General features: G+C 40.6%; 1 protein-coding gene across 5 annotated transcripts in view; it reads right to left on the bottom strand.

The window, feature by feature from the left end:
• TOX2 (TOX high mobility group box family member 2) overlaps positions 1-22,130 on the bottom strand; it is a 307,223-nt gene that overhangs the window by 124,772 nt on the left and 160,321 nt on the right. For 2 of the 5 annotated variants that reach the window (XM_074292384.1, XM_074292385.1), the window contains exon 3: positions 2,638-2,724. The exons of the other annotated variants lie outside the window; for them this stretch is intronic. In XM_074292384.1, the coding sequence (XP_074148485.1) occupies positions 2,638-2,724 (87 nt within the window). The remainder of the gene's footprint in view (positions 1-2,637; positions 2,725-22,130) is intronic. 5 annotated transcript variants of the gene reach the window in all.

Raw genomic sequence — 22,130 nt, 5'->3', positions numbered from 1 at the left:
CTTCATTGCAGGAGGGGGCCCTGGGCTCTCCAGGCAGCACAGAGCCCTGGCGGAGGACAAGGACTGCAGAGAGCATCAGATTCTGTACTGGAAGAACTGGGTTCGAATTTAAGATGCTGCCACTTCTGCTTACACTGTGTTGCTTTGTTTGGTCAGGTCTGCCTCTCCATGACCCCATTTGGGGTTTTCCTGGCAAGGATCCTTCTCCAGCTCATTTGACAGATGAGGACCTGAGGCGAGCAGGATTAAGTACCTTTCCCAGGGTCACAGAGCTAGAAAGTGTCTGAGGCAGGATTTAAACTCGGGAAGTTCACTCTTCCTCATCCCAGCCCCGGTACTTCCCAGACCAGGAAGACCTGTGTTCAAATTCAGCTTCAGATATTTAACAGCAGTGTGACTCCGGGCAAGTCAATTAAGCCTGTTTGGGACACGCAGCTGCTCCTCTTTTTTTTTTTTTTTTTTTTTTTTTTTTTTTTTTTTTTTAACATAACCCTTGGCAAGTTATCCACCCCGAGTATATGAGTATCAATTTCTTCTCTTGACAAATGGGGACAATGAAACTCAGACTACCCACCTCACAGAGTAGTTGTGAATAAAGTATCTTGTAAATCTTAAATCTCAACTGCAATGTGAGTTGTCAGTAATAAAGCATAAAACTAGCAGGGAGGCCATAAACATGGATGTAAACCGTAGAGATGCACCCATCCCCTTCCAATGAGGAAAGGTACTGTCCCACACTGGTGAGTTTTTCAGATTGCAGACGCATGATAGAATGAGCAAGGTATATTTCATGTTGGTTTTTGTATCTCCAGTCTTTAGTCAAATGGCTGGTATATAGTAGTCACTTAATAAATGCTCTTTTAATGAATAAATTAGTGAAAAAGCATTAAGAAAGCATTTCATATATGCAAAGGACTGCTAAGTGCTAAGGACATAAATAGAAAAGCAAGACAGTCCTTGTTCTCAAAGAGCTTGTGTACATTAAAAAAATTTAATTTAAAAATGAATAAAAAATCGATTTTTCCTTTCTAGAAGCACATATCCTAAAAGGTGTCAAAACTTATCCTTTAAACATTTTGCATGGAAATCCTTCTCAAATCCCTTCTTCCTACTTTAAACAGAGGGCAAGAGCAGCTCTTCATCTGAGTTGGAGCCTGGCTGACCTCGACTGTCAGGCTGTGGTAGCCCATGGGTCTGATTTTTATAGTTGTATTTTCTCTTCCCTACCAGTCAGTTTTTGAAAAGCCATTTATCAATGTTTCCACCTTTTGCTTTCCACTTTCTACTTTAATATAGGAAAGATACTTAACAGAAAGGGGATTATCCTGTATTTGGGGCAAGAGGCAGTTAGGTGGCACAGTGGATAGAGCCCTAAACTTGGAGTCAGGAAGACTAGAATTCCAGACTTGGTCTCAGATACTTGCTAGCTATGTGATCCTGGAAAATCACTTTTCTTCTGTCTGCCTCAGTTTCTGCCTCTGTAAAATGGGGGTAAAAATAGCCTCAACCTCCCAGGATTGCTGTTGTGAGGATCAAATGAGATAATATTTGTAATGTATTTAGCACAAATGCCTGACATATAGTAGGTGCCCTATAAATTGTTCTGTCAAGAGAACTCTTGGGCATGAATGGAGAGAAAGAAGGATACTTTGGGGAAAAGGGGTTGTGTATTTTGTTGTGGGAATGAGGAAAAGGAGCAAACTACCTCCAAAGGAGGATGGAAAAGGCACAGTGATGGCTGCTGGGCTTTGGACTGTGCTTCTGCATCCCCCTGATGAGACTATACCCAGCAGGCCTCAGGATGCAGATGCCGTCCTACAAACGGGCTCAGCAAAACACCTTAAATGGCTGACCAGCAGAAGTGATGGGTTGGGCCAGATGAACCGGACCAAACAAAACTGGAGTCAAGATAAGTCTACATCCATACTCCCACCATGAGCTGATGGCAGGGCCTCCTGAGCCACCCACTGGAGTGAGTGCTGAGCTCTGTATCTAATGCTTTCCAGAAAGAATGACCATATGGTGAAGGCACATGAAGAAGAGAGAGATGCCTGTTTATATAATGGGAAATTTCTATTCTTAACAAGGAAAGACTGAGGGAAAATCACCAAGAATCAAGAACTGCACTGACCTCCAAAGTCACAGAGCCCCATGTCCCTTCCCAGTCTGGACTCTCCAACAAGTAAATAGCTTCTTGCTGGCAGAGTTCTGGTGCCGTACACGGTCCAGGAGGTCATTTAGACCAGTCCCCTCATTTTATGGACGAAGAAGCGGAGGGTCAGAGAACTGAAATGACTCACCCATTGTCATACAGTTAATGACCAGCAGAGCTGGAGTATGAAGTCTGATAGCTAATCTAATTCTCTTTCCATTAAACCATGAAATAGGAGTTCTTAATGTGGGATCCCCAGATCCCCAGTGGGTCCATGGGCAGATTTATGAACGTGGGTGGAAAAACATGATATCTTTATTTTCATTAACCTCTAGCTGAAATTTAGCATTTCCTTCAATTACTTAAAAGCCATTAGTCTGAGAAGGGCTCCATAGGCCTTACCAGACTTCCAAAGGGATTTATAATACAAGAAAAGTTAAGAACTTTTTTATTACAAAATATATTTACAATGACAAGAGACTCACTCTTTCCCGGGGCAGCTTGTGTGCACTGCTGGAGAGGTTTGTTAGAAGATTTCCTCCTACAGACGCTTTTGTTAGAGATGTGGAGGGCTATGGGTACAGAATGTTGGATACATTGTCAGATTGGAATAGTGCAGAAGACTTTAAAAAAAAAAACTGTTTTTCTTTGTTACAAAGGAGGGTTTGATGGTGATGGTAGGGGAGGAAGGGAGGTGTGGAAGTGAATGTAATGTAAAAATAAAAGGTATAAATAAAATTTCATTTAAGAGGCTGAGCACATTTCCTTCTCCTGAGTCAAAATCTGCCTCTCTGCAACTCTGGATCACTGAGCCTTACTCTCTCTGGGGTTACACAGCAAGTCTATTTTCTCGTCCATCTACCAACCCTTCACTATCTAAAAACTGCAATTATCTTCTCCAGAATGAACATTGCCCACTGTCTCCACCCAATCTTTGCTTTATTGTCTCGAGTTGCCCTCATTTGGACATGATCTCAACCTTTAGCACACTATTGCAGACAGAGTCTGACCAGGGCAGAAGAGGGCAAGACACCATCTTCTATCTAGACCTTCTTATCATTTCAAGACCACACTGGTTGTTTCAGCAGCAAAGTCTCCTTGCTGCCTCATGTCACCTCTATAGTCAGCCAAGGTCCTTCCATCTTCTCAGAGGAACTACTGCAAAACAAGGTTTTTCTCTCCCTTTTCCCCAAATCATTCCTCGTCCTACACTTGTGCAGTAGACTTTTTGAGAATATCAAAGTAAGACTTCACATTTCTCCTTATTAAATTTTGTCTTAATTACTGGCAAATATGAACCCATTAATCCAAAAAGACTTTCCTATGAACCTCTCACTTCACTTTTCCTAAAATAATCTAGAACATTTGCTATGTTCACTTTTTTTCTCTCTTGTGTTTTTCCCCTTTTGTTCTGATTTTTCTTTCCCAACATGATTCATAAAGAAATTTGTATAAAAAAAGAATGTGCATGTATAACCAGAATACACGCGCGTGCACACACACACACACACACACACACACACACACACACACACACGAATTTAGAGCTTCAAGGAACCTTAACAATCATTTAGTCCAACTATTTTGCAGATGAAAAGACTGAGGCCCAAGAAAGGACATCTTGCCCAAGATCACACAGATATTCAAGGGTAGGGCCAGGACTGTACCAGAACCTAAGACTTCATGTTCTGTATTCCTTCTACTGCACCATGGGACACATTTTCCTTCTCTAGGTCTTTATCCTTTTTGAATTTAAAATCAGCTAATCAGGCCCCCATAGCAGTACTCAATTAATGGGAACTAGCCCCTCTCCCATTTTTACATCCAAACCTTTGGTTCTGTTTTCTATGTTAACAAGGTTATTGCTGTGTTATTACTTTGATTGGTCTACATAATATTTTATTTTACATATAAATCAATGCAATTCTAGAAGAAATGGTCATTCCTTCAGTAAATGTGTTGAAGTATTTTTTAAAAGGGAAAAAAAACCCAACTTCAATGGGCTGGAAATTGTTTGGGGCATGACTGACTGATTTTACATTCACTCCAGGCTTTTCTGGGGATGACATTTTTAAGGTGAGATTGCTCCAATGGCTTCTTCTGAATTTCAACTTCTAAAATGATCTAATTTTCACCAGATAGAAATAACCCAACTCTCTGGGTGTAACTGAGATGGACCTTTCTTGCCCTGACATTTCTCAGGCTGAATTTTTAACCTGTCTTGCCACCTGCTGGAAAAGATGTAACTTCCATGCCCCTAAATCCACCTCCCTTTTGAAGCTGAGTTCCCACAATCCTTTGGGCGCCTTATCTGCTTTTAACCTTTTGTTGGGTCTACTTTCTAATCCTCCTCTCCCCTATCAACTCCATTCCAATACTTTCTTTGAAGAAGAGGGACAACAGAGGGAGAAAGAATGATTCCCCCTGACTACCCAGAAGCCAGCTATAAGGCAAACTGGTAGCAGCCCTGAGTCTTCAAATCTGAAAGGAGAGGGATGGATGAGGAGGCTCAAAAGGTTCTCATTTGATGCTAGGGAAACATGCTAGGCTGGATGTGGACAGAGGTGATTGTGAAATAACAGATTTAGAACAAGGAGGTCTTGGGGGTGACCTAACAATTCCCACAATTTACAGATAAGAGAACTGAGGCCCAGAGAAACAAAATGATCTGCCTAAGGGCAGATTGAACCCAGGTCTTTGGAAACTAAATGCAGTCTCTTTCTGTCAATCCCATACTGACTTCCTGATGCACTGAACTGGTTTCTAGACAAGAAGCGAGGCCAGTGACCTGACCTTATGGTGGCTGCTGTGCTCACAGGATGACTACAGAATTTCTCCCATGTAAAATTTGGAAGGTTTAGAAATGATAATAGTTACAGGCTGCCATTTATCTTCTCTTGTAGAGATGAAACAGGCTTTATTTATGCCTTCCTTTATTATTTTTAAAATGTTTTTCAAGAATTAAAAAAATGACCGATATCTTATTTTTTTCATCACTTTCATTTCCAAATATGCTCCTTCCTCTTCTCCTTTCTGATAGATAAACATTAGAGCAAAAAAGAAAAAAGAAAGGAAAAAAGAAAGGTTAGCAAAACTAACCAGCAATCAATTGTCTGATAATATGTATGGTATTGCATATCCTCAGTATTCTACCTTTTCAAATACCTTTACTAATTTTTTTGTGTGTGTGTGTGAAATAATTAGGGTTAAGTGACTTCCCAGGGTCACACTGCTAGTACTTGTTAAGTGTCTGAGATCACATTTGAATTCAGGTTGTCCTGACTTCAAGGTCAGTGTTCTATCCACTGTGCCATCTAGCTGTCCCAATTTTTTTTACTTTTAACAAACTGAGTTCTTTGCTTTTGTCTGATTGATTTGACCACATCTTCAGGGCTTCTTTTGTTGTTTCTCAACAAACATAGCATTGGGGAGAGGGGAGGGGAAAAGAGAAAAGTGAATATGGAAAACAAATCATGTGTTTGCAAGATAGCAAAGGGGGAAATTTGCAAGGAAATATGGTTTATACATAGAATTTTAAAATCTTAGAGTTGAACAAGATCTTAGATATCACCAGGTCCTTTCAAAGCATCCCTGACATGTTCTGCTTGAATACTTCTAATGAGAGGGAGCTCACTCTTCTGCATGGTCATGAATTCCATATTGGAAGAGAGCTCTAATATTTAGAAGTTATTTGTTTTATTTAGTCTAATTCTATGTGTATGGAATTTAAAATCTATATCTTCATTGTAGTGACTAGAACAAAAAGGAAGAAAAAAGTTCAATGAATTGCTCTTAGTAAATCCATGCAAAAGAAAGAAGGAATAAAAAAAAGGCAGGAAGGAAGGAATGAAAAAGAAAGAAGGAAGGAAGGAAAGAAAGAAAGGAGAAAAAATGAAGGAAAAACAGTAAGAAGTAATAGTAAGAAAAAAGAAAGGAAAGAAGGAAGGAAGGGAAGAAGGAAGGAAGGAAGAAAGGAAGGAAGGAAGAAAGGAAGGAAGGAAGGAAGGAAGGAAGGAAGGGAGGAAGAAGGAAAGAAGGAAGGAAGGAAGGAAGGGAGGAAGAAGGAAAGAAGCAAAAAGGAAAAAGGAAGGAAAGAAGGGAGGAAGAAGGAAAGAAGGAAGGAAGGAAGGAAGGGAGGAAGAAGGAAGAAGGAAAAAGGAAAAAGGAAGGAAGGAGGGAAAAAGGAAGGAAGGAAGGAGGGAAGAAGGAAGGAAGGAAGGAAGGAAGAGGGAAAAGGTGTTTCTTGTCCTAACTGATCACAAACTCCCTGTTTTTTCCCCCACCAGGCATCCTGTGGTGCCCATTCCTAATGCTATCAGCATGAAATCAGGGCATCTCGGGATTTCAGAAGCCACAAAGGAAGCCCTCACTGAGATAACGTGAAGACTCAGATCTTTTCTTTTCCCTCTGACACACGAGGCATCCAGGCTTGCCTCCTTGGACCTTAACTGCATGGGCATTTGGTCAGTGTAAGGCCTCAGCTTGAGTTCCACCTTCCCTCAAGGCCCAGTTATTTCCAAGGTAGGAAGGGGCTAGACTGAGGCCTGGATGAGGGAGGCTCTTCCACTGGCGATGTTTCACAGCTTCAGAGTCTGTCAGAGCTGGAAAAGGCTTGGGGAGCCCTCAACCCCCTATGTTTTCCTGGAGCATCAGAGCAACTTTTGCATCATATGCTCAAGAACCTTTTTTGGTGTTAGAATAGGCAATTACATTCATTTAATCATTACCTCCTCATTCATTGGGCAAATGAGCTATCAGTCAGCATCAGTTCAAAGTAATCACCAATTGAAAAGTTTCTGGCTGTTCTGATTTTGACTGGCAGGCCAGCCAGCCAGTGACATTGGAAGAGAGAGGGAGAGGGTATTTGGTGATATGCACCCTTACTTAGGTATAAAACGTGTGCCTTGTGCTGAGTAGGCTGACCCCTCTGTGATTACATGGACTCATTCTTCTCCCCCTCCATTTCCTGGTACCCTCCCTCTGAGATGACTTCCCACGTATTCTGTACATATCTTGTTTGTACACATTTGCTCTGATGTTGTATCTTTCATTAGAACACGAGCTCCTGGAAGGAAGGGATTGTTTTTGTCTTTCTTTGTTTCCCAACCAATAGCACAGTGCTTGGTACACAGCAAATACCTGTCTAAAAGTTGGTAGGGAAAGACATGAACCTTAATCTAGCTTTCATTTTCCCTTTGGAAAATCTGATCAACATTTGTCCATTTCCAGTGTTCTGCCCCCTCTTATTCTATATTTCTCAAAGCTTCAATGACTTTGGTTTTAAGATACTTTCACTGTCTAGGAACATAATCTATCTGCTCTGGAGATCTGGATTCATTTTAAAGGGACAAGTCTTATCAACTCTTAACTTTTCTTGAGTTTTGATTCCTTCTTAACTATATCCACTCTTCTTAGCTTGGTCTATCCTTTCCAGTTGAAGTATTATTCTCCATACTTTAGAAGACCCATTAATATGATACCAAATGCCCCAAACAAGAGAGCTTATTATCCCTTGTTCTTTTGGCTTAATGGTAACTAATTGGAAATACTAATATCTATACAGTTTCTTTAAAGTTTGCAAATATATATGTATACATATATGTGGGTATATGTATATAGGTGTGTGTATGTGTGTGTGTGTGTATGTGTGTGTGTGTGTGTGTGTAAATCTCTCTTACCTGCACAAATCAGTGAAAAAGGACCTTCTGCACTGGTCTTTGGGGACACACTCTCCCTCTTTTGATTTTTTCAAGTAGACTCATCAAAAGGCTTTGGGGATAGGCAGGCATATTCTTCCTTTTCCCAATGCTTCCTTTTCTGTCCCATGGGGCCATTTGTGATGAAGTTATAATTTTATCTACTGGAGCCTCTCAGTTTAAACCACATTTACTCTTAACTTCTCTGGCCATGAGATCACATTTTTCGAAAAAGTTTTTATTTTGGAGGTCTGCCATACTAACCTACGCTATTACAAACCCTAGAATGACCTGTCAGACGACGGTCCTATAAAGCTCTACATGTTGTTTTCAGTTGTTTTTTTTTTAGTATGTCCAACTCTTCACGATCCTAATTGGGGTTTTCTTGGCAAAAGATTGGAGTGGTTTGCCATTTCCTTCTCCAGCTCATTTTACAGATGAGGAAACTGAGGCACACAGGGTGAAGGGACTTGCTCAGTGTCACCACAGCGGTGTCTGAGGTTAGATTAAGACTTGGGAAGATGCGCCTTTCGAACACCAGGTGAGTGCTCTATCTGCTGGGCCACTTAGTTGCCTAAAGCTTAACATAAATGAGAAGAAAGATCTCTTTGGGTTCTTGGTTTTTGTGTAATTAAGAGCTGATGCCTCTGAGTTGATTGTTCCCCATGATTAGAATGTACTCTCTGAGTTGACCGTTGCCCATGGCTAGAATGCACTCTTTCCTCCCTCTGCCTCTTGGAATCTTGGCTTCCTTCGCTTCTTGGGATTCCAGAAGCAGCAAGTACCCCTCCCCAACTATCTTGTATTCATTTTGTATTATTTTATATATACATGTTGGCTTTCCCATTGGAATATAAGCTCTTTGAAGCAAGGGACTACTTTAGTTTTATTTTTAGATCCCCACTGCTTAGCACAGTGCATATTTTCCTACCACAGGTCAGAGAATATCACCTCTCCTGCCACATCCCTTTCTCAGACTTCAGTTGCTTCCTATTCTCAATTATAAACTCACAACCTGGACCTTCCTACCTTTGTAGTCTTCTTACACTTTATTCTCCTCCTTTACATTCTTCATTTCAACTATTTTGGTTTATTCAAATAGTTTCAAAGACAGGGATTGCACCATTTCCCATCTTCATGTCTTTGCAATGGCCTTCAAATATCGGGAATGCACTCCCTCTTCACTTCTATGACCTAAAATCTCTATTTTTCCCTCAAGACTCAACTTAAATACGACATTTTTTCATGAAATCATTCTTATTTCCGTCCCCAAGATATAGAGCATCCCCTTCTTAAATCACCTGATGTTCATTTTGCCCATGTATATTGTATTGCAATTATACATATACTGAAGATTCTAATATGTACATATTATATCCCATTAAAAGATGACCTTTCTGGGGTTAGAGACTGATTTAACTTTGTCTTTTGTTATTTGTAACCCTAGAACTTAACACTGGTCCTCAAACATAATAAAACATTTAATAAATGCGTGTTGATTGATCTGGATATAGAAGATGGTACTATATTGATAAGAATGCCCATCAATTGGGCATTATGGTCTTGGAAAACATCCACCTTGGCACAAAATGCTTACTACCTCTATGCTAGAGATAATTCCTATACTCAAGTTATTATCTTTTAAAAGATGAGGGAAAATGTTTCATGATGAATGGGGCTGGCTCAAAGTCAGCAACTCAGAACAGGGTATCAAAGAGCACTTCTGACTATCCCAGACCAGATCTAGAGTCCCTCTTTCCATGAAAATTCTCTTGTGAGGGGTAGTTCTTGGAGATGATTTTAGAAATTAGTAGAGTCACCTCTAGATGGTTCAGGGGATAAAATACTGGATCTGGAGTAAGGAGAAGACCTGAATTTAAATCTGACCTCAGACACTCACTAGCTGTCACTTTAACCTGTTTACCTTAATCTACTGGAAAAGGAAATGGCAAACCACTCCAATATATCTTTGCCATATTTAACTTCATGGGTAATGCGATTTATGGAGTCACAAACAATTGGGCACAACTGACATGATTGAACAACAATGACAACAACAAACTCATCTTTGGTGATCATAGGACCCTAAGATGTCAATACTTGAAGGGACCCTAGAACCCTAGAACTCAGGGTCAGGAGACACCTCAGAATGCTGACTATGAGAATTGAAAGGCACCTTAGGATAAGAATTTCAGAACTGGAGTAGACTTTAGAAACTTGGAATATTAAAGCTGAAAAAAAGACTGTAGAGACCTTTGAACATATATGTATGATCGTGTAAACAGAGCGAACTGGGGGAGAGGGAGACTTAAAAATCCCGTATGTCAGAAACTGTGATACAGAGCTGAATGAAATATGAGAGCTGAGTGATAGCTTAGAATACAGAAGTACTCTGCTAAAAGGAATATTAAACATAGAATGGGGAGCTGGAAGAGAATTAGATATAGAATAGGGGAGCTGGAAGGGAAAATGGAAAGCATCCCATCTAAATCTGTCACTTTGCAGATGAGAAAGGAGAGGCAGAAAGGGCATGGCCATATGGGAGTTAGTAACCAATTATTTATTATTATGACTAAAACCCAGGTTTCTGGGCTCCTAAAGTTTAGCATTTTTTTAAAAATTTGACTCTTATCTAATTCTGGGTAATATGTTAGAATGACTGGAATCATAGGAGGAACCTTGCCTAAAGCACAAGTTGATCAACAATAAGATGGTGGAGTACAGAGGAAAAAACATTCAACTAGGAGTCAAAGGGCCTGGATTCAAATCCCACCCTGATTATTTATGGGATCTTGGGCAAGATATTTAACTTCTGTGGGGTTTCAGTTTCCCCATGCTGGGGTTGGACTACATGGCCTCTAAGATCCCCTCCATTCTACATCAGAATTCTTTACATCCATTCCATGGATGGATTTTAAGGGATCAAAATTACACTTTTATTTTTTACTAATCTCTGATATTTGGAATTTCCTTCAATTATGAATTTTAAAAAATGATTCTTAGAAGGGATCATTTCTGGCTTCATCAGACTTAACAACAATAGCAAGAAAAGATTAAGAATCTAGAGACTAGATTTATGATCGTAAAATCTTAACTTGATGCAAGGAGGAGTGAACTGCTATTCTGGGAAAGACTCTTGTATAGGATGGGTTTTACTTGACTTTTGTACCCTTTTCACTGTAGTAAAGATAATGAGAATTAAATTAATATGGAATTCCATATTACAGACCCCAACTTTCCTAGGTGAGGTGTCTGTGTGTGTGTTGGGGAGAAGGGCAATGCAGAGAAACACCTTCCCCAGGTAAAACCAGAAAAAGAGGAAGCTATATTTACAACCCATCCAAAGTTCTTAAAATCTATGCCCTGGATTGTCTCTGAAAGACAAATAGCCATTCTCCCTGCTGCCCATAACCTTTCAGAGATATCTTTATTGTTACTTCTAATTTTAGAGAAAACGAACATTTCCTGAGATTCAATTTCTCTCATAATTGTTGGAAGGAAACGAAATTGTCTGCTGTAAACATTCATTGCATTGTGTGAAAAGTATTATCTTTATTAAAGGCCGAGGGGAATACTAATATATTCCAAATGAAGGCCTCCTTTAAATTTTCCCAGATAGCTTTTCTCTCTGATGGGCCCATTAATGTTGCTTCAAACATTTAGCAGCCTAGATATTGGAACTTAAAATATATTATTTAACAAGCAGGCTACCACGAAGACTTGGGTGCCGTAAGATCATTCTGCCTTCTCCTGAGCCATTTTCTATTACAGAGAATGGAAAAGGCTTTTCCATTTGTCTGTGTGCGTGCTCAGGGCTGATGGAAAAAAATCTCATTAGTTCAATCTGACATATACTCAATACACTCTATGTACATAGGGGTATTTCCCCCCTCCATTTTATTCTACAGCTGCAAAATGATACCAAATTTCATCAGATTGGAACGAAAACTAAGGTCCTGGAACATTTCCCTTTAAGGGTCTATATTTATTCAGAATTTGTGAATCACTTTCCAGTAATACAACTATAATTATTCTTAAAGTGTGAAGTTTGAAGGTTTAATTTGAAATACTTGCAAAAAGCTCTCTTTTTTTTTCACTTTGATAGTTTGTAATCTTCATGGTAATCATATCAGTTAGTGTCTTCACACCAGAGTAAGGAAAAGACAATTTAATAGAACCTACAGCTCTTCATTCATGTTTTAATTAAAGTAATAAAAACCACGGCATTTTTGCCCTTTATAAGACATGTGCATACACACCCCTGAGTTCTGCCCCCTAGGGTGACACAGAACAAGACCAACCTTTCTTTCTTTCTGCATGACAGTCTTCCAGATAATCAAAGACATTGTTCATGCTCCACCCCCCATCTCTTCTTTAATCTATGTATTCTCAGTTTCTTTAAGCAATCTTCCTAGGAGATTTTTTTGAGTCACTTCATCCTGGCTTGCCCATATTCTTCCTAAAATTATATATTATTTATATATAGATACATAATGCATATATATAAATATATATCATATTACCTATTATATATATATGTATATGTCATATATATATATAAATACATAGTGATTTACATATGTATATATATATATTATAGATATATTTTTGATGCCTCATCCGGGCAAAAGATCCATTGTTATTACCTTGGCCTCCCCCCCTCCCCTAAGACACTGGGCTTTTGTTAAGGCAGCTTAATATTCCTATTAGCTCATTTTACTGCTGACTCATACTGAACTTGCAGTCACTAAAACCCCCTAGGGTTTTTCCCACTCAACCACTATTTCTGGTCATGTGTCTCTTGTGCTCCCCTTCTTTAGCTCATATAGTTCATTTAGAAAACATCTTTATTATAAATCTAATAACCATTAAGATAAGCATATAGAGCAAAGAAATGATTTTGCCTGATCCACCCCCTCCCCAGCCTTTAACAAAACAAAATCAAAATAATTAGATGCTTTTGTTCTATCTCCCCATCTAGGCAGATCTGAAATTCTACCACTTTTGACATTGTTTCCTTCCTTGTTTCTTTTCTCCATTGATTTCTTGAGCCTTTACATTCAAACTATTACATTTATGGCGGTACAATTTTATTTTATTAGATTCAACCCATCCCTCTAGACTTAGGGATCTTTTGGACCCCTGAATCTGTTATTCCATATGAACTTCCCCTCCCAGCTTTAAGTCATCTGAGAATTAGATGAACTTGGAGGCAAGACAAAGTAAAAAATACTCACATTAATGAAGTTACTGACAGAGCCCTGGGGCCCTCTATTAGACACCTCTCCCACTCCCATCCTGGGAGTCCTTAATCTATTAAAGATTATTCTTTGAATTTAGCTATTCAACTAGTTTCTGAACCTACCTAATTATATTTTCAAATCCACACCATCATCTTGTCCAAAATGATATTGAGAAAGATTCTGTCAAATTCTTGGTGAAATTCAAGCATTCTGAGAATCTCAACAAGAAAGTATATCTAATTAGACATGTTTGAACCAGGGGATTCAGTCATAGATGGGGTCTTTTCTCTTTCTTGCTTATAAATCTCTCTTGGAACCTACTGTCCCCTCTACTACCTAGCTGCTACTAATGTTTAGCTTTGAAAAAGACTCAATGAACCCCATTTGGTCAGAAAATCTAGTTTTTCTGGGAATTCTGGTTGATCAAGATTATATTCTATCAAGGCATTTTTGGCCTTTTCTTCCCAATTCCTTTTTTTGGGAAACATTGTCATATAGTGGATTAAGCCAAGGACTTGTAACTAGGAAGACCTGAATTCAAATTCAGCCTCAGACACTAACTGGCCCTGAGCAAGTCCCTTAATCCTGTTTGCCTCAGTTTCCTCTCCATTATCTTTGAGAAAAAAATCCTAAATGAGGTCACAGAGAATCAGACAAAACTGAAATGACTGAATAACATTAAGAAGTTTCAGACCCTTGAAATGATGAGAGAAGTACAATCAATAGCTTTTCTGTCTGTGGGCTTATTCTAGTTCTCGTTATTTGGTTATTCATCAAGATATTTTTGGTTTTCAATTTCCTCACGTCATGAATATTTCTTTAACCTCTGGCAGTTTCTCTGACATATTCAAAGCTATTAGAAACATAATTCCTTTTAAAAGAACTTATTCAAAGACTGTATTCTGAAGTCTCTTAGAAAACTAGGCCTTGGACAATCTGCTATATACTTTTAGAATGTGATTTTAAAATAACAACAGTTAGCATTAATATAACACTTTAAGGTGTGCAAAGCTCTTTACAACATTATTTCATTTTATATTCTCAACAAGCCCAGAAGTTAGGTGTTATTATTATCTCTATTTTACAGATGAGGAAGCTGAGGCAGACAGAAATTAAATAACTTGCTCAGGGTCAAAGAGTTAGAAAGTATCTGAAACTAGATTTGAATTCCTAACTTCAGGTCTTTCTCCCTCTCCCTCTCTTTCCTTCTCCCTCTCCTCTCTCTCCTTTATCCTCTCCCTTTCCCTTCCTCTCCTTCTCTCTCACTTTCTATCTCTCTCCTCTATCTCTCTTCCTTTATCCCTCTCTCCCTTGACTTTTCCTCTCCCTCTCCATTTCTCCCTCTCCCTTTTCTTTTCCTTCTTTCCCTCTCTCTCCCTCCCTTTCCCTCTCTCCCTCTTTTTCCCTCTCTCTTTTTCCTGCTCCCTCTCTTTCCCTCTCTCTCTCTCACTTTCCCTCTCTCTCCCTCCCTTTCCCTCTCTCCCTCTCTTTCCCTCTCTCTCCCTCCCTTTCCCTCTCTCCCTCTCTTTCCCTCTCTCTTTCCCTCTCTCTCCCTCCCTTTCCCTCTCTCCCTCTCTTTCCCTCTCTCTTTTTCCCGCTCCCTCTCTTTCCCTCTCTCTCCCTCTTTTTCCCTCTCTCTTTTTCCCGCTCCCTCTCTTTCCCTCTCTCTCCCTCCCTTTCCCTCTCTCCCTCTTTTTCCCTCTCTCTTTTTCCCGCTCCCTACCTTTCCCTCTCTCCCTCTTTTTCCCTCTCTCTTTTTCCTGCTCCCTCTCTTTCCCTCTCTCTCTCTCACTTTCCCTCTCTCTCCCTCCCTTTCCCTCTCTCCCTCTCTTTCCCTCTCTCTCCCTCCCTTTCCCTCTCTCCCTCTCTTTCCCTCTCTCTTTCCCTCTCTCTCCCTCCCTTTCCCTCTCTCCCTCTCTTTCCCTCTCTCTTTTTCCCGCTCCCTCTCTTTCCCTCTCTCTCCCTCTTTTTCCCTCTCTCTTTTTCCCGCTCCCTCTCTTTCCCTCTCTCTCCCTCCCTTTCCCTCTCTCCCTCTTTTTCCCTCTCTCTTTTTCCCGCTCCCTACCTTTCCCTCTCTCCCTCTTTTTCCCTCTCTCTTTTTCCCGCTCCCTCTCTTTCCCTCTCTCCCTCTTTTCCCCTCTCTCCTCTATCCTTTACCCTCTCCCTCTCTTTCCTTCTCTCTCCCTCCCTTTCCCTCTCTTTCCCTCTCTCTCCCTCTTTTTCCCTCTCTCTTTTTCCCGCTCCCTCTCTTTCCCTCTCTCTCCCTCTTTTTCCCTCTCTTTCCCTCTCTCTCCCTCTTTTTCCCTCTCTTTCCCTCTCTCTCCCTCCCTTTCCCTCTCTCCCTCTTTTTCCCTCTCTCTTTTTCCCGCTCCCTACCTTTCCCTCTCTCCCTCTTTTTCCCTCTCTCTTTTTCCCGCTCCCTCTCTTTCCCTCTCTCCCTCTTTTCCCCTCTCTCCTCTATCCTTTACCCTCTCCCTCTCTTTCCCTCTCTCTCCCTCCCTTTCCCTCTCTTTCCCTCTCTCTCCCTCTTTTTCCCTCTCTTTCCCTCTCTCTCCCTCTTTTTCCCTCTCTTTCCCTCTCTCTCCCTCCCTTTCCCTCTCTCCCTCTTTTTCCCTCTCTCTCCCTCTCTTTCCCTCTCTCTTTTTCCCGCTCCCTCTCCCTCTTTTCCCCTCTCTCTTTTCCCGCTCCCTCTCTTTCCCTCTCTCTCCCTCCCTTTCCCTCTCTCCCTCTTTTTCCCTCTCTCTTTTTCCCGCTCCCTCTCTTTCCCTCTCTCTCCCTCCCTTTCCCTCTCTCCCTCTTTTTCCCTCTCTCTTTTTCCCGCTCCCTCTCTTTCCCTCTCTCCCTCTTTTCCCCTCTCTCCTCTCTCCTTTACCCTCTCCCTCTCTTTCTCCCTTTCCCTCTCTCTATCTTCCTCTTCGCTCTCTCTCCTCGTCTCCCTCTCTCCCTCTTTCTCCTCCTTGGAACAGCAGGAGAACTCAAGAAGGCCCTCAGTAGGTCTCCTGTGGCAAACTTAGGGGAGGCCTCTACCGGGGTCACATGGGAGGGGCAGACACAGATGAGCGGTTACCTGCATCATTGCTGAGATCCCAGATCTGTTGGGATGTTGAGATGAACAGAGACACTTAAAGGTCATCCAGTCCCATCTCCTATCCAGAGCAAGTAACTCATTTACAATCTTCCTGACAGATGTCTATTTCAATATCTCTGGTGACAGGAAATTCACTGTCTTACGAGGAGCCCTTTCCATTTTTAGATAGCTAATTGATAGGAAGCTTTCCTTTGAATGAGATGAAAGCTGACCCTTTGTCAGCCAGTCAACTAGCATTTACGTGCCTACTGTGTGTCAGGCACTGGCTACTCAGACACCTGTAACTCATAGCCACCAATTACAGTCTTACCTCCCAGAATCAGCACGCCAGCTTTAATTGTTCTTGTACATTTTACCCTTTTAGGTATTTTAAAAGTTAACATGTCCCTCCTAAGTCTTTTTGCTCTTCAGCCTACATATCCTCAGTCCTCTCAGCACTGTAGTGGGATACCTCCCCAGTTCGGGGAGGGGGGGAGGGAAATGACTTTTCCCATATTTAAAGGTACTCTCTGGGTCTGTGTTCCTAGAATGATCAAACCCTCACTAGTGAGTCAATAAATACAGTTACAACAAAGCAAAAACATTTACTAAGATGGCCCACTAGAAAGAATAGCTACAAAATAACCTCCTCTCCCCCCAAAAGACTTGGATTGTACTCTCTCACAAATAAACTCAACTATGGAAAGGATGGGCACCAATGTAAGAGTATGGTGGCACAGGACCCTAAGGTCACCTCCAATATTCAGAGCCCTCAAAAGATGTCTTTTCTACCTTGGAGTCTGTCTGCATGCTGCGTGCCAAGTGCAGGGTGCAGCCTCTGCTTGGGGCTTGTTCAGCTGGGCTTTCTGGGCTTGTTACTCTTTGGAGCTCAGTTCTTCACTGCCAGGGCTAGTTCTCTCTTCTGTGCTGCTGGAGGCCATACTCCTTTGCTTCCTGGCCTGCTAGATTTAACATCTTCTACTGGATAGGAGCTCTACTTGCAAGAAACTGTAACTGATATGGGGGTAGTAGTGGAATATTCTCTCCCTACTCCCATACCTTTGCATCAAAGTCCACAAAATTGTTCCCTGACTCTAACATCCCAGGTCTGGAAAGTTTGGCTTTCTAAATCACTGGGATGGAGGTCAATTTTCTGCCAGTCAATGCTAATCTCTCCTTCTAATTCAATCAGGAAAACTTTTTAACATTTGGTAAACCTATTTAGGGTTATTTCATTCAGCATATGAACACCTCTTCTGTTAGCACTTTTTACTTTCTGAGATTAAGTCAACTAGGAGGGAGCCGATTCCACCCAAGCCAGTCACATTCAGCATTTCATTCTGAGTACCCTTAAATTCCTCTAGCTCTCCTCTCACCCCTCTCAAATTTGTCACCATTTCTTCCCCTATTTGTTAGTACTTCAAGAGCATTTGCCATGTTCAAAATGGTGAAAAGAGAAAGACTGCGTATAGTTCAGGGTAACCAGCACAATCTCTGAATCAAGAAGCCTGGGTCTGAATCCTGATGGCTACTTATTTAGTGCATTATCAATGAAGGGTCAAGATCTACTGTAGTTTGAGGCAGGGAGAAAATATTTGTCTATTATTGTTCAAAGCATCTATGTTCCCCTTCCCTTCCTCTCAGCTGCTCCGAATTTCAACCCTTGACTAAAAGCCTGCTAAGTTTGTAAAGACCCTTTAATTTTAGGGTGATTCATTTGAAAAGTTTCATCAGACCAAGAAGCTTGATAACTAAGAGCACCATGTAAGATAGTCAAGGATCAATGTTCTTTATAATTAAACTGGTCTAGCAAATTGTGGGTAATAGCCCCAGCTTCCTCATTGTGTTCCAACCTAGCTTATCATTTTAGTTTTGATCTATAGTTCTTTTCATTTTTTGGTTTTGTTTTGGGTCAACATGTTATATTCACAAAAGCCAAAATATAAAAGACAAGCAGAAAGTAACCAAACCTCTTTGAACTCTTTGAAGGCCCTACTCACCGCAAAAATCACAACAGCAGGTATAGCTGTCAAGCACCATGGGAGCCAGAGGGAAGATCTGGGGCTGTGCAGGTAGTCACTCAGCTATCTCTACTAAGACATCTTCTTTGAAGTTAACATATCCCGTGGAAACAATGAGATAACAACTAGCAGCAGAGACATTTTTGGCACTGGTGATCTGATCTGAACCCTGAGACAGTATTGTGGAAGTCATGTGATTTTGTTAAAAACCAGATAACATTTACAAAGTGCCTACTCCGTGCCAGGCACTGTGCTAAGCACTTTACGAATATTATCTCAGTTGATCCTAACAACAATCTTGGGGGTAGAGAGATTATTAACCCCATTTTATAGATGAGGAAGCTAAGGCAAATAGAGGGGATATACCTAGCCCCAGGTCAGACAGCTAGTTAGTTGTCTGAAGCCACGATTTGAAGCCCACCACTTTATTCCTTGCTCCAGAATACTTGAACAAGATTATGATACTCAACTTTCCTACCAGCAGGAATGATAGAATCCCACCTCTCTAATCTGCTGAGTGAATCTGTGACTCCTACAGACACACACAGCTAGAATTGACCCAAGAGGGTAAGTCCATCTCTGATCTCAAGAGAGCAAAGATTTCTGGAGAGAGACTCGACTCGACTCGAGTCTGAATGTGAGTCGGAAAAAGGAACCCGGGACTTTGCAAGGAGAAGTTGTCACTGATGAAACTGGCTGCCAACTGAAAGGATGAAGTTTGTGCCTAATGAAGAGTGTGCCTTGGAGCCCACCCATGCTCTGCTCCCAAAGAACAATGCTTGGGGAAGAAGGCTAATCTCCTCCTCCCAGTTCTTAACGCCTTAGCTCTCTGCAAATTAGCAGGTGGTGTCTGGGCCAACACCTCTGCTATCAACCTAAACGGTTTGCTCATTTAATTGATGGCAGTTGTCTTCATTAAGGGATGCTAGCATACCAAAACAGTGTCTGCCAAGCCTGGCAAAGTGATAAATTAAGCTTGTACCTTCTCTTTTGTTCCCAAGGATAAATGCTCTTTAAAAAACACACACATAAAAAGCCCTCAAACCCACCTTTTTGATGTATTATTAGGATATGTGGGAAGGATTTTCAGTATCAAGGTTTTTCAAAGCTTCTAGTTCTTCCTTCATCCTAAGCTATCAGACCCCTGCTCACAGAGCTGTAATCAAAAAGACTAACATTTTGGGGACTAACAAAATACCAAAATACACAAGAAAGACATTAACTGTTTGATTTCAAAACTGATCAAGTTTTTTTTTAAACACATTGGGATTTTATAATTTTTGGAAGCTTTTCCCCAAGACAGTCCATACCTGCATGAAAGAAATAAAGGTATTGGATATGTTATAATTGCTAGCGTCACTCCAATCCAGGAATAATCTAGCCTAAGTGATAGAAGCTCAGAGACCATGAATCCAACTCATGTCTGAGTACTACAACACAGCTCATAGGTCATCATCTAGCTTTCGCTTGGAGACCTCCAGTTTCAGGGAACTCACTGCCTCTCGAAGCAGCTCATTCCATTTTTTGTTGGCTCCAGTCATTAGGAAGTATGTCCTGAACTCAAGCTTAAATTTGTGTTTTTGCTACTGTCACCCATTGTTCCCACTTTTTCCTTCTGGAGCTAAGCCAAACGAGTCTAAGGCTCTCTTTTGTGGGATAGACTTTCAAAAACTTGAAGGCCGTTTTCATCTTCCCCCACCCACCTCAATTTTTCTCCAAGTGAAACATCCTCCAATCCTTTCAATAATCCTCATATAGTTTGTACTTATGAGTCTTAATTATGCAGCTCTGCTAGCTCAGAGGCACCAAGGGAACAAGAACTTGGCCCAGATCTCTAACCTTCCAACCACTGTTTAAATAACCTTTGGGGCTACGATTGTTCGAGTCAAACAATTGCTATCAGTTCCCCTGTATCATGCCCCTAATCCTTTCCCCATGAAGCCCACCATAACCGGTGCAGCTTAAACTCCTCCTGGCCTTGGGTAAAACTTGCAGTCTGTACTATATGATCTAGGACAGCAGACTCCTTGGTTCTTTGTAGTTCCTCAAGGGCAGGATCTGGATTGGATTATGTCCATATAGAGTCAGCTCCTAAAAGCTCAGAAGACCTGGATTCACATTTCTAGCTCTACCAATCACTTCCTAGGGTAACTTTGAGCAAAAACAAACAAATAAAAAAAAACATTCAATTCTCTCTGAGCTATAGTTTCCTCTTCTGTAAAATGGGTACAGTGACAGTCCTGAAGATGGAAAGAGTTGAGTTCAAATGTGTTGTCAGATATAGCTATGTGACTCTGGGCAAGCTGTTTCACCCTTTGTGCCTCAGTTTCCTCATCTGCAAAATGAGTTGGAAAAAGAAATGACAAACCACTGCAGTATCTTTGCCAAGAAAACACCAAATGGGGTTGCCAAGAGTCAGAAAGGATTGAAGTGATTCAAATAGCACTACCACAGCAAAATGGGACAACTATACTTGTAAGATATACCTCATGGTACTACCATGAGGAAAGGGATTAATAAGATTTAAGTATACTTAAGATCACAAGATTTAAAATAAGACAATAGATTAGTGTTTGAAGGGACCTCAAGCCATGGTTTCTTCTTTCCTCAATTTACAGATGAGGAAACTGAAGTCCACAGTAGTGAAGAGACTTGCTCTAAATCACAGAGGCAGTAAAGAGGAAAAAGTGAGGATTCGAACCTGAGTTCTCTGATGACAAATTCAGTTTTCTTTGATGTTGAATCATGCTGCAAAACCTTTCTGTGAGGTGGGTAGTACTAGAACTATTACCCCCATTTTACAGCTGAGGACGCCGAGGTTTAATATTTCATGTAAGGTCCACAAAGCATGAAAGTAAAAGGGCTTCAACTTGGGCCAGGTTCCTTGGACCTTCAAATCTAGATGGTTTTCTCTTAAGTGGCATTGGTTCTCCAATTCCATATTTCTTATCTTTGGATTATAGTATTTAAAACTGGTAAGGGCCTTAGAGATCATCTAATCCAGTAGTCTCATTTTAAAGATAAGGAAACTAAGTCCCAGAGAGGCAAAGTTCCTCTCAAAGCAACATGCTCCCCTTAAGCAGATACTGAAGTACAGAGCCCTAAATAGGCTGCTGTCATTTAACAAACACTAATAATAATATAATAATTTATAGGCTCAGCAGGTAAATATTGACTTTGACTGTACCTTAGTCAATATTTGTTTGAGATTGAAACTCTGGTGTTTACCTTTGCCCAAGTCAATAAATGCTTAATAGTCACTCAAATAGCCTTTCCAATTTCCATGACCTGAGGTTCTAAAAAGAGTTGTAAGCTGTTACTTATTTTGTTCCCTTTGGTTTTCATGCTACATACTTGTCTCTAGCTAAATTTCCAAATATAGACAAATTCTGCTTTACAAAAATGACTTACAAATTGACCTATCTTAATTGACTATTTCCATCACACCCAACTTTAGACTCAAAGGATCTTGGGGTCTTTTCCAATAAGCCTGAAATATTTTTATTTGAGATTTTATTGGATTAATAAACGTCTTCTCTTAAAACCCAAATCCCTTCTCCCAAATAAAAAGCTATGGGGCTTTCAGTCATTCATTCATTAGTGTGAACTCCTTTTATTCCAACATACAGCTGATACATGATATCAGCTATACAGCAGGACTAAGCATTTTGGTTTGGGCTCAGAAAGAGGCAAAGGTAGTCATTTTGAAACAAAGAAACCATATAAGAAGTAGAGTAGACCAGATCTGGTCATGTTACACATGGGTAAAGTCAGCATTAGGTAATCATCAGGTAGTAGTAGACTGGTTTGGAAACAAAATTGCGAGGAGGTAGAAAGACAATTTTATTTATTTTGAAATTTTGTCCTGGGTCTAGAAAATAGGGAAGAAGCTTTCTGTCTCTTCCTATTTTATTTTTCTCTTACCCACTATAAGATATTGACCTCTTGCTT

The sequence above is a fragment of the Sminthopsis crassicaudata genome, chromosome 2 (assembly GCF_048593235.1).
Source record: "Sminthopsis crassicaudata isolate SCR6 chromosome 2, ASM4859323v1, whole genome shotgun sequence".
Classification (NCBI taxonomy): domain Eukaryota; kingdom Metazoa; phylum Chordata; class Mammalia; order Dasyuromorphia; family Dasyuridae; genus Sminthopsis; species Sminthopsis crassicaudata.
Note: the sequence above shows the minus strand (reverse complement) of the source record. Positions and strands in the feature narration are given on the sequence as shown.